At 41.0% G+C, this 13,445-nt stretch overlaps 1 protein-coding gene across 10 annotated transcripts in view; it reads right to left on the bottom strand.

Annotated features, from left to right (window-relative positions):
* Positions 1–4,496: 4,496 nt before the first annotated feature.
* The window catches only part of LOC131669239 (myocardin-related transcription factor A), a 133,084-nt gene continuing 124,135 nt past the window's right edge, over positions 4,497–13,445 (bottom strand). For 5 of the 10 annotated variants that reach the window (XM_058943985.1, XM_058943976.1, XM_058943977.1 and 2 more), the window contains 8 exons: positions 13,143–13,436; positions 11,694–11,828; positions 11,011–11,043; positions 9,877–10,069; positions 9,504–9,791; positions 8,878–9,440; positions 8,184–8,792; positions 4,497–8,108 (listed from right to left, as the gene is read on the bottom strand). In XM_058943985.1, coding sequence (XP_058799968.1) covers positions 7,746–8,108; positions 8,184–8,792; positions 8,878–9,440; positions 9,504–9,791; positions 9,877–10,069; positions 11,011–11,043; positions 11,694–11,828; positions 13,143–13,436 — 2,478 coding nt within the window. In that variant the 3' untranslated portion in view covers positions 4,497–7,745. The remainder of the gene's footprint in view (positions 8,109–8,183; positions 8,793–8,877; positions 9,441–9,503; positions 9,792–9,876; positions 10,070–11,010; positions 11,044–11,693; positions 11,829–13,142; positions 13,437–13,445) is intronic. The other 5 variants (XM_058943982.1, XM_058943983.1, XM_058943979.1 and 2 more) reach the window with 5 other exon arrangements.

Genomic DNA, 13,445 nt, shown 5'->3' with positions numbered 1-13,445 from the left:
AGATCTATAGAGAAACAACATGTGAAGTGATAATGGACAAGGGAATATCAAGGAAATTCAAAACAATGAGAGGAGTCAAACAAGGCTGCTCATTAAGCCCAACACTCTTTAATATCTACTTAAATGATTTAGACAAAATGTGGACGGATAGTACGGAAGGAGGATCAGTGATTGGTAACCAAAAAGTATATGGATTAATGTTCGCAGACGACATAGTATTGATTGTACTTCACTGCCTCGTCCGAAATATATCAAATATGTAGTACCGCCAGGTCTATGCGTTCTGACCACAGTTTTTTAAAGTAGTAAAAAATTCTAAACAAATGATGCTCATCCGATGTTTATCACGTTGTCAAGCGCCGCACAGCGTTGGGGTATCGTTGCCAAGTTCGTCATTACGCTTTCCTGTGCGTTCTGATCAACATCACGTTTAAGAAATTGATTTCTTTTTTCTTTATAAAGTTTACCATGAGCAGAAGCTCACATCATCACAGAGAGAAACGCGACCGCTCTGAATCACAAGAACGAAGTCATGAAGCATACAAGCGGAGCTGTTTCTCTCAGAGGCACGATCATCGAAACAGGTCGGTCTCGCGCTCGCATGTTCGCTCGCGTCATCATCTTCATAAGGTGAGCAGCAAGCCCACTCACTCTAATTCTCGACACCCTCGTCGAGATGGACACGAAAAACGTCCGAGACATCATGACTCCAAGTCATCGCGCGATGTACGCTGCCGTAACAACAAAGGTTACGATGTATCGCACGACCGCGAAGTCCGCTTCTCTAAAAGGGACAAGGGTCGAAAAATCGATACGAGACGTCAGAGTGCAGAGAGTTGCTCAAGAAGCGCGCCATGCAACTATTCACGCGACTCGTTTTTTGCTTCTTACGAATCGCATCGCGACCACAAAAGTTCAGAGCGCAGTCCAAGAGGCTCGCCAGATAGCAGATCAGGAAGTGAATCTCTTTATGATTCGAGCGATTCCCGCGGCCGCTCTTATTCTCGTTCAACCTCTGAATTTTCGAGCCCTTCAAGGACACGCAGTTCTTCAAGCCGATTAAAATCTCGCAGTCGCTCAAAGTCTCACAGCCGGTCACAGTCTCGCACCAGTTCAAAGTCTCGCAGTCGTTCTACATCTCGCACGAATAGCAAGGGACTTGCTGATGCTGAAACGTCAAAAGATAAACCGACTGATGGTGTAACTACTGAAAGTAAGAAAGATTTATTAAATCTTATGGTAGAAGCGGTTGTCTCCAATGAAACAGGCCCACCCATCGACTCTGAAGCAGCTAAACTTTGCGAAAAAATATGCTCCGAAGGTCTCAACAAGGAATTTAAAGATAAATTACTCAAAAAATATCGAGTTCCTGAGAATTGTTTGTCATTGAAATCCCCTAACCTTAATAGGGAAATTCAATCAATTCTCTCGAAGGTGCATCTAAGGAGAGACAAATACCAAATGGTTATGCAAAGCTAGTTGGGTTTGGCTGTTACTGCTCTAAGTAATGCGATGACAATTATGCTGTCGTCAGACAAAGCTGACGAAGAGTGTGACCAGAATAAAGCAAAAGAAATGCGTGAAAAGAAATTTTATTTTCTTGTCAGATTGCGCAAACATGCTGCTTGATTTACATCATGAAATTTCGTTAACAAGAAGGGCCTTCATTAATCCAAGTCTCAAGCAAATCGTATCAAACGTGGCTGATGATGCGAAGGTCGATTCCCTGTTGTTTGGCAAAGACTTCCCGGACCACGTGAAGAATTCCAAGGCCATGGAGAAGACTGGCAAAGACGCCGCTAAGTTTGACAAGCAAGGGAAACGACGCGATTATTCCAGATGCAAGTCAAGTTTTCGTGGTCGTCGTAAATCAACTTTAAACTCAAGAGGCCCCTACAAGCGGCGCGGGAGCTCCCGTCAGGAGAGGGGCCAGGGACGATCCAACAACTACAGCAGGAGCCAAGGCCAGCAGAACGACCAGCGAAAGTGACAGTAAGTCGTCTCGCTGGCCGAGTTTTTATAGTGACATATATTTGATTTGTTAATCAATTAAAAATTATAGAGTATTTATATCAAAGTATATATAACTGTCTGATAATGCGATTTTTAATTTAATGTTAAAAACATTACTTCAGTTTAAAAACGTTTTTTAGAATTGTCTATAAAAATACGTATAAATTACGTAAAAGCTTTGAATTATGAAGAAATTCATTCAAATAGCTATATATAAAATAAATGTATCTTAATAAAAAGATATCAACCATTAACCATTCATCTCAAAATGTATGGTAAATACATTAAATGTATATTTATATATTAGGCACCAAGTTTTAAAGTTTATTTACTTACATTTTAAAAATACAATGTTCTAGCTTTATAATCTATATTCATCTATGATTCTGAACTCAAAAAGTCTTCTTAAATTTATTACTGTGATAGCAGGCCGTAATTAACCTTAATTTAATTTTTTTACCTAATTAATTTATAGAAATTAAATATCAGAATGAAAACCAACATTATATGTAGAAAGAGCAAGGTTAAGAAAAGCAGTTCACTGCCCGATCTTGTTCTTTCTCACTCAACAGCCCTCGAGAGTTATCATGATGATAGGAGGAGGGGGCCATAAAAGTACAATCTATCTTTTTCCACGGAATATTTCTCTTTGTAAGAAGGTTTAGAATTTATCATTGAAACCGAATGAAATAAAATTGTAGGAATCCGAAAAATATTCCTACCCTAATTAATAATAAATAATCATATATACCCAAAATATCTTATCAAGTTATCATTCTGAAGCTTAAATTAGTCAAAAAATAGCGAAAATCATAAAAAAATGTCCGTAATATTAATATTAATATTAGGTTTTAAGTATTTTCGTAAATTATTACTATAAGAAACCAGATAATAACTAACTTTAAAATCATTGTACTGTAATGTGCACACTTTCGAAATATATTTTTATAACTACGAAATAACTAATAAATAATTAATCTTTCATATTTCAACCCGAAGTAAAACAAATATTAGAAGTGTAATAAAATTTTTTATGAATCTTATATATTTTGCAAGCTTTTCTAATTGTTTTATAATAAATAAATATTAAATTATTGTATTTTATAGTTATTACGATTAATTCTTTTGTTAATTAAGTATTGTGTATCATAATAGTCAATTAAATCCGCGATAATAATTATAAATAATAGCGACACTCTTACTCTCGAAATTGATAGTTCGAGAGCCATTTTTGAAGAAAAGTATCCAAGCTTAAAAGGGATCGCTCCTCTCTCTCTCTCTCTCTCTCTCTCTCTCTCTCTCTCTCTCTGAAAACTCACGCCCACAGGCTAATAAAAAATACTAGATAGGATAAGAAAATTTTTCCATCAATACAAAACTCAGCCGTCATCGTCTCATGGGTCTGAAGAAGGGGATTTCCAGCCAACTACTCCCTGACTATAAAAGCTCTTCGTAAGGCCGCACAACAGTGACGTTCGGAAGTTCGGGAGTTCGAGAGTCCAGCACTCCAGTAGTACGAAGAAGAATTAAATAGTGAAGTAGAGAAGGACAGCCAGTTCGAAAGAAACCAGCTAAAAGAGATAGAAAGTAGAGAGCAAGAGGGACGCAGTTTCCATTACAAACTAAAACAATCAAATAAAAAGTAGGAACAATTTTATTTGGCTATCTTTTCTTTCTTTACTAGTACCTTTCTGGAAATTCATCAAGCTTGTGTCTAATGAATTTCCATTAGAGTCCCTTAAGAACACATTAAGTGAGTATCTGGTGTTTTCGTAATACCACTTAGTTATTACCTATCTATTAACATACAATTTCCTATACGCAACAATATTGCTCGTCCCGGCTTATGCGTTATACGCGAGCCAAATCAGAGCAACTCTGAGTCTACGTTTACTCCAAGCGTATCCGAGTGTAACCCCGACGTCACATTACATTCAAAGAAAATAATTCTCATAATGATTTCGAATATTTTTTAAAATATATTGATACTGGGTGACTTCTTTTACATAAATTTATTGCAAATGTTTATTAAAAATATCAGAAATAATGTGGAAAAAATTAATACAATAAATATTAAACGATTAATATTGAATGAACTACAATTAAACAAAATGGCAATTAAATTTCAATTTAAAAGTACTCAAATGATTCATTAAAATTAAAATTAATTATAATTTTAATGAATCAATAAAAGTACCTTCAAGTAATCTATGTCTACAAGATTCATTTGAAAATTACATTTGAATATGTACCATCTTCAACTTGCGATATTTCATGAAGTTCAATGATAGTTCATGATTTAGAAGCAACAATCAATAAATCCCGTTTTTGTAGAAAGCAAACTATTGTATACCAAATAATTTTTTTTATACATATCTCATACTATGACAACTGTTTTTATGCAAATAAAATTAATGTTTTCTATTTTAATATAATATACTTTTAAAGCTGGGCGCAGACAATGTAATGCAATGAAAAACGCATTAAGATTTTATAATTTTTAATTTATTTATTCTTTTATTTATTTACTCAAGTGGAAGGCAATCGATCAATTTGCAACAAATAAAAATAAATAACACTCTCTCTTTCTAGCGATATATTAATATTAATTATATTAATGAATGGGTTCGCTCGATACTAAAACTATCTGAATCAATGACAATGAATTCATAATTCACAATAGAGTTACATTCGTTTCCATGATCCATTGATGGTAAAAATTACAAAATATAATTATTTTCAACAGTTTTTGCTCTTTGCACTATTAATTAACGAATTACCAGTTTTGCACACGCTATGCTCGAATTTAAAAAAACTCAAAAGGAATATTTTTTATACCCTTCATATATCCTTTTATACAGTGATTTCAATCCCGAGAGATAATATTTTTATCTTACGAGATCGCGTGCAAAAATGGGAGCAAATTAAAATCCCTTAAACGGTGGCAGACTACCAGATTCACACAGCCTGACAGAACAATCAATCATTTAAAAATTCAAGACCCATGAAACAAATTCAATGATCTACATGATTTTTGTCTTCATGAATAGTAGTTTTCGAACATTTACAATGAAAATTATAATAACTTTAATAATATCATAATAATAATATCTCAAATACAACGCATTATTTATTAAAGGAGCTTAAAAACAGCATCCATCTCTCATACGTACTTACATATTCGAAATCTCATCCAATGTCTACTTTACATCCAATTTTTACTATTTTCTATACTGAAAACGATTGCCTTTTTCCTTTCGATCTCGCAATCTAAAGTATTACACAGTACGTAAATATATTACAATATATTACATTAAACAATAAATGTTTATTGTCATGGCAAATATGGTATCCAAAGAAAAAAATCGATGGTTTTCATTTTTGTTTACTTAATTCTTCCACCAAAATTTGGTACTGAATTACGTGATTATTTCGTTGAAATTGTGGAATATAAGATAAACATGAAAACAAACGAATTTTCAAATTATAAATTATGACATATACATAACTTCACAAAGTCGAGGTTGGTTTTTGCGTTATTCTTCTTAGATTTTAATTTTCAATTTTATTTGACGGACTGTTATTGGATTGAGTCATTAGATCAAGGGATGGTGAATATCATAAATGCAAACGTGATAAGGGAGTCTGAGCCAAGTGATAAGTAACAAGTATATCTATCAGCACAAATTAGCATATAACACAAATTTAGCATGTAAATATTCAAAGTTTAGTTATAAATGCATTCATAATAGCTTTTACAACTCTTTGTTTTTGAGCGAAAGAGATAGTTTGGAACAAGGAACGCATACAACACACAAATTATGGCTCTATACGACTCTAGGAATTGTCCGACAATCGTTTGGAATGTTGCCTTTGTTAACTTTTGGCAGAATTCATTTGTTCATTTTATCGTTTACATGATAAACGTAATTCACAACAATATAAAAGAAGACATTGACGCTTATGAAACAAACCTCGACTACATCGTACAATACAATTTCATTTAATTCAAGGTGATACGAATGAATATTAACAAGTACGTTTCTAAAAGAATTTTAAGCTCGTAGAAAAAATATTGACTTACAGTTTTTAAGTAACTGATATATAAATGTTCATTCACATGTAATAAACATTTTATAGAATTAAAAATAAAAATCATTTAATAGTTTTTTAACAATGTTTCTATTATAGATAAAATAATTTTTTCTACGAACTAAATAAACATAAATTTTAGTATTTTGTAAGAGCATGTGAGTTTTAACGCTTATAAGAAATAAAAGCACATTTTGCCTAAACAAAACGCGATTTAAGTGGTATTTATATCAATTCTCATGCATGAAATGCTATAATTAATGTTAAGTAAAATTATTTGCTGTAACTGCGGGTATCGCGTCGAATTTGATACGCTTTCAGCTTCTCTAAATTTTGTTATAAAAGCGAAACGTTTAATTAAATTTAGTAAGTTATTAGCTAAAATTGCACGAGATGTTTGATAAGATGCTTTTACATTTCAATACAAGCTTTGATACTGGTAAAATAGAAGAAACACTGGAATGTTACAAGAATCAACACAATACCGAAAATTGGAGCGGTAGAGCAATTCTAATTGTTCTGTGCAAAATGTAATGAGAAGAAAGAGAGCAGAAAACGATCGCAGTAACCCGTCAATGCGTAGCATATTAGAAAAAAACTTTTTTTGTATCGTTTCGTTATTATATATTTTTTTTACGATAAGAAACTCAAAAAACGTTGCATAACTCATGTTTGAAAATGCGTAAATATATTTTCTGTTATTGACTCTAAACCCTAATTTATTTTTTTTATCTTTTTCATTTCCTGTATAAATAGTTTCGCACCTTCATTTAGATGACGTGACTAACAGATGAAAGCAGCTCCAATATTAGCAATTTAATCGTTAACATTGAAATAACTTATATTTTTCCTGGAGTTCTGGGCGTTACGGCTTATAACGAAAAACTCAAGCAACACACAGTAGCAGGCTGCCGACAATAAAGCTAGTCATATTAATCTAGTTTTACGGAGACTTTCTTTGGAGATAATTTTTTCAATAATTTCCTTAACTCGCTAATGACATATTCACTTCGTGATCTTGCGATTGGCCTTTATCTTTAGTCATTGTTTTTTCCATTACCGATATAAACGTATTATTTCAAAACGCTGCACAAATACAAATATAACGTGTAGACGCAGTGCAAGAATCAGTAATAGAAAAAATAGATGATTTTTACATACTGACATAAAGTACATCGCAATCAATGCATGAAAATATGATACTTATGTTGTATTCATTCCAGCGGGCATTAAGGCATTCAGCGGGATTCACCGAACCCCTTAGCGAACCCATGTAAAACGCCACAATTGTCGCTTTCGAATAAACTTGTTCAAGTACGCCATTATCATTTTTACATAAAAAATATAGTCCTTATATAATTATACATGTGCATGTATGTGTACAAATATAATACCCAGACATACACACACACACACACCCACACACACACACACACACACACAGACACACAGACATACACACGCGCGCATGTACGTATGCGTGCGAGCACACGCAAATACGTATGTGCATTATGTATACATGTGCGCGCGCAATGCACACCAAACATAAGTAATAATCTAAGAGTTTATATGCAAAGTGGTCATTGTTAAGTACACAAAGTGAAGGGCCGCCGAGAAGAGGACGGCTCACTGATCGACGGCTAGGTGGCAAAGTCAGCTTGGCCATTGTCCCAATTTAAGGATAGATCGCCGGCCATCTTGAAGTCTGGATCGAAAATATCCTCGAACGTGTCCTGACTGTTGGCGAGCATTGGATCGTAGATGTCATTGTGAATCTGCGAAGATGAGGATGCGATGGTTTGATTGGTGGTCGGTGTTGTGACGGAGATTGTCGTCGTTACCGAGGACTGTGGCGAGGGGTTTATCAAGTCGAGCCACTCGGAATCCATGTCCATGGGAACGTCGCCGATATCCATGAACTCTTGGGAGCTTTCGTTTATTTTCACGCCAAAGTCACACTCCAGCTGGCTAAAATCCATGTTGTCAAAGTCTATACCAAATTCCTGCAAAGGCAAAGTGGAGCATTGATTTCGATGAGCAATCCCATGAGGGAAAGAAGGGCTTTAAGAGAAGGTCACCTTGAGATCCAAATTGGCATTATCAGAGGAAGTGACCTCTTGAGGAGGCTGGGGGTCTGGGGAGTCATGTTGCACCAACTGGGGGCTGAGCAGCATGGTCGCCTCGAGATCAGATTCACCGCTGAGAAGCTCGGTCGCGAAGCTCGTCAGTCGTTCGTGCTGTTGACGCTGCTGCTGCTGCTGGCGATGCTGTTGCTGCTGCTGCTGCTGCTGGCGATGTTGTTGCTGCTGCTGCTGCTGATGATGATGATGATGCTGCTGCTGCTGCTGTTGATAAAGCTCGCTGGCCAGCTGAACGCTGAAGGTGGCGAGAGGCAGCGGCGGCGGCCGCGGGGGTTGCTCCTGTTGCTGCTGCTGCGATGGCGCCGGACTCGGACACTCGCTCTGGGTTACCTCCATCGGGCTGGCCGCGGCAAAGACCAGCGACTGCGTAGCACTATCGGCCGCGCTGAGCACCAAGCCTTGGGGCAGTTGCCGACTGGGCGTCGTTGGCGTGACCGGCTCCTGCGCGGCGCTTGGCGGCAGTTCGCCATTGTTTATCAGGATCTCCAACACATCGTCGATCATCTGGCTCTTGACCGGACCCTTCTGCGCGGGCTCGATCTTCACCTGTAAGACCATCGCGGCAGCCTCGTTAGCGGGCGAAACACGCGCACGGCTTATAGCCGATCCGACGAAGCGGAGGACCGCTTACCTTGAGCAGCTTGGCCGCCTCGTCGTATTGCGGCGGCGGCGGCTTAACGTCGTTGACGGATGCCGTGACGAGCTGTTGTTGGCTGTGAGCCTGAGCAACCAGCGCTCCTATGATCGAGCCGTTGAGCTTGGTTAGGTTGGGCTTGGCCAGGTTGAGCACGATGGCGGCGGGCACCTGCACGGTGGTCGTGGTGGCGTTACCGTTTTTGCTCTGATTCTTTTTGTTGTTGATGGCAGTGAGCGTAGCCGAGTCGATGATGGTCGCGTTGTTGGGCTGCGCTTGTAGGAACGCAGCGAGGTTAGCCTTGGTGCTGAGCTGCTGCAAGGCGATCTGCTGGGCCTGTTGGCTCTGCAACTGCTGCTGTTGGGCTTGCTGGTGCAGCTGCTGCAACTGCTGCAGTTGCCGCGTCAACTCTTGCTGCTGAATTTTGTTGTGGATGTGCTGCTGCAGCATCAGCTTCTCCACTCCCCTCACCGGATTCTGCGGTTGGCTTTGAACTCGCGAGAGCTCTCGTTGCAGTATCTCGATCTTCTTGCGATAGTGCTCCTTTAGCTTTTTGTCGCCTGGAAAAGCCAACGAGCAAGTTGATCTGGCGCTCGCGGATCAAGGCACCGGACGTAACTTACCTGGTGGACTCGAGGAATCGTCGTGCTCGCTTCCGTGAGACGAATCGGATCTCGGACTGGGAATCGGCTCGTCCTTGATCGTGATCGAGTGACAGCTGGCGTCGTCCACGGACATGGGTGCAGGCGTGTCCATGAGTATGTGTCCATGCGTAACGTGGTGGCCGTTCGTGTTGGCCGTGGCGTTGCTGCTCGACGACTCCGTGAATGGCTTCAGTCGTTCGATCAGTTGTGGCTTCGAGCCGGACACTGGCAAGTTTCGTCGCTTCAATTCCACCTTCAGGTCGCTCACTGAAAAATAAAATCATTCGAAAAGTCGGCTTGTTAATAGCTCCGGACTGAAGCCAAGCTTGGGGCCGCCACCACCGAGACTGACCTTTCATGTCCTCCAATTTACCGAGCGGCCTGAGAGGCGGCTGCTCGGATTGACTGCTCGAGGCGTTGGACGGTGCGGGGCTCGGTGCGTTGACGCTCATACCGCTGAGGCTAGCGCTGTCGCTGACTACGCTGCTCGTTGTCGTCAGCGAGATGGGCGGCTTTTGCGACGCTGGCAAGATCAGCTGTGGGAACTGTCGATCAGAATGGACGGCACATGAGTATGCGGATACTTTCTCGAATGACGAATGAAAGTTTCCTGCGAGCAGGATGATCGGATAATTGCTCAAATTGAGCTTCACCTGTAGAGCCTGAATAGAGCCAAGACAATACCACGTTAACGAGCTCTGTTCCAATCATTTCGTTTCGTGGAACAGTTTATTAGACTAGCATATGCCAATGAGATTGCCTTGTATTTTCACGCTCTTTTAACGATAATAATTGTGCGCCTCGGAACCTGTTACTCAACTTGAGTACTACGAAGAAAGTATGGACCGACCCAACACCATGATTCTCAACGCACTTTCTCATTAACAATTATTTACCAACACTCAAATCTACAAAGATACTAGATAGAAATATCCAATGATTGTAAAACTACAACGGAAATTCAAATTCTTAGACTCGTTGTGGCTATTACAACGTTATTATTAATTTTTCGCTGTATATACAAAATTAGTTTACAATGTTTTGCCAACGAGTTTTTTTCGATTCATTTACATATTGGATGCCCATTTCGTATAATTCGATACTTTTAAATTATAATACGTGATCACATATATTTCATAGTTTATAGTACAAGGACCGAGGCAAAGCTGGTAAGTCAACGATTAGATTATTACTAGATGTGGATCTTTGAAAAGCAGTGTTAAAATATAAAGCTTAATATGATGACTACATTATGGTGTTAGTTTCAAGTATACACAAACGGTATAGTATTATAGTATTTTCAAATTGTTAGTAAATACTGCTCAAGGCTGATGTTATATTTTTTTTTGGAAAAAGATGAGTTGGAAAACCTCGAATTTCCGCTTAATTTCGTAGAGAAGCCTTATTGATTATATGCATTTACACATCCCAATACCATGAATAGTAGAAGAAGAAAATATTTGTGCATGATTAAAGTAAAACTAACCAATCTGGGTTGATGATGAATCTGTCCGTTTCCCTGTTGAAAGTACATGAAAGTATAACTACAGTTAATTTTCACGTTCAATTCAAGTTCGTATCATATTGTACTAGAAATCCACTTTGAATTTACATCAACTTGAAGGGCTCGAACAATTCCCATTTCCATAAATTTGATGCATTTGTCGAGCGTCAAATTAATTGCAATTGAAATGATAAATTAACAAATTAAATAAGTAAATATTCGTTAGAATTTTTTAGATCTGCAAGTTGAAAGCTTAAATTCAATAGAGTCGAAAGTATGGTCGGGTAGTTCGAACGCGCATGGCTGAACCGACAGCGCGGACCGTAATCATTATCATGATGTAGCTGTTTTTGCTTCGTAAATTAGTCGAGAAAAAAAAACACTTTCCGGGCATAAAATGACACGTTAGCTAATAAACTCGCGTCTATATTATTTTACAAAAAAATCGATGTAATTTGTACGAGTACGTCATGCAGGGAACATGGGATGACGTTGCTTTGAAAGGCGCCATATATTTGATTGATTCGAGGAAAATAATATGGAAGAATATTGGTATAGAAGACAAGGATCGGTGTGCCGACGGATAAATATAATGGTAAAAGAAAACATGGGATATACCGTGCAATGAAACTAGCGCTCGAACTACCTGAAATGATAAAAAGTACCTTGTTTCTGACCTCGACCTGCCATTGCAGAAAGAGTTGTTGCTGCTGCAGAAGAATCTCGTATTTAGTCTCGTTGTGTTGCGCCGAGCCAAGGCCGGAAGTTGAGTCGTTTGACTTTTGAGCGTTTGGTGGGCCCTGCAACATCGAGAGCAGGAATTCACATGCCGATCGAGCTTGGAGAGAAGATCTGTGCCCGTCCGAGAGTTTCCGAGCATCGTCGCCCGAGTTTTCCTCGTTTGGTTCTCCGAGTTGAGAATCACGCGCGATCACATCCGCCGAGCAAAGGTAAACGAAATGGTAGGATACGAACGGACGGCGAAGGTGGACAGTTTCAATAAGTACGCGGCTTATCGCGCTGAAATTTATACCTCGGACCGTTAACGCCCTCGGCCGTTAAGGAACGAAAATAACCAACAGTCGGCACGAGTGCAGGCGCGAAATCTTGTAATCCGATCCGCGATTGACAAATTTCGCGAAATCTTGACGGTCATCCGATACCCCGAACGAGCGCTCACACGGGCCAGATGGCAATCACGGTTATCGGTTCTTCGGGGCAGCGCAGCTCCTCCTCCGCGCGAGCGCAACTGCCAGAAGTGGAGAAAATTGGCCTACACTTCGAAGCGAGTAATTAACGCTCGAATTACTCGGGCCTAACGAGGTGGCTCGCACTTGGGCCCGGAGTCGATCGCGAGGCTCCGTCGGCCGATAACATCTGTTGCCGGCGAGAGCCAGATACGCGAGACGGCTGTCGGCCGAGAAAGTTGAGAAATAAAAGCGTCGCGGAGGATCGCGCTGGAATTCCGTTCGCGCGGAGGCGACGGATCACGACGGGATAATAAAAGCTCGGCCAGCCGCGGACAAGGGAAGCAACAGCAGGGCTCCTACGAGAGCACGTCGCTGGCTCTCGTAGGAGCTTCGAATAGTCGGCCGAGATTGTTAAAGCGTGCCTCGCTCGCTCGCTCGCGTGCGTGCGTGCGTGCGTGCGTGCAAAAGAGCCTGCAAAACCAGGTAGCGCGCCCGATAAGCCGCGCGGAGGAAGGAATAAATAAAGAAAGTCAATGGGAGTCGTAAAGCGGCCGAGATGAGAAAAAATGGAGAGCAGAGCAGACAGGGAGAATTAGAGAGATAGAGACGAGTATAAGAGATATCGGAGAAGCGCGGAGAGCGAATCGGCCGTGCAAAGAGAAGAGGAGAGAAGAGAAGAAGCGACGCGCGGCGCGGTTTATCTGCGACCAAGCCCTCCCCTCCCTTCCCCTCCCCACACCCTCTCTCTCGCCTCGCGGTTACTCGTATCTCCCTTTTTGCGATGCGCGCGTGCAAGCGTGCATCGTGTCTCGAGTAATTGAACGCTGCCCGCGAAAAATACGAGCCAAGTCGCAAAAAGGTGGTCGCATCGGGCGGCTTCCGGAAGTCTGGGCCTGCAGTGGCCCAGTGCGCCGCGGCCCTTACCTTGTACTCGTGGAACTTGATGGTCCGCGCCTTGGGCTGACTCTTGGTCTTGGACTTTTTGCGATTCTTGTCCTTGCCGGGCGCGTCGCTCCTCTGCTGGGCCCCGCCGCTCGCCGCGGCGATCGGGCTGGGCTGCGGCCTCGGCGTGATGGCCGCCGGCGGCGCGGGCGGCGAGGCTATCGAGATGTTCGACAGCGGACTGAGGCTGGAGGTGGTGGAGCCCAGCGACATGGGACTGGGCGCCGGGGCCAGCGGCAGCAGCGTCGTCGAGGACATGCTGCCCGCCGGGCTTGCCTGTCGTCA

Source organism: Phymastichus coffea, unplaced genomic scaffold (genome assembly GCF_024137745.1).
Source record: "Phymastichus coffea isolate CEN01 unplaced genomic scaffold, Cenicafe_Pcof_1.1 PCOF00090, whole genome shotgun sequence".
NCBI lineage: Eukaryota > Metazoa > Arthropoda > Insecta > Hymenoptera > Eulophidae > Phymastichus > Phymastichus coffea.
This window is presented reverse-complemented; position numbering and strand designations above follow the sequence as displayed.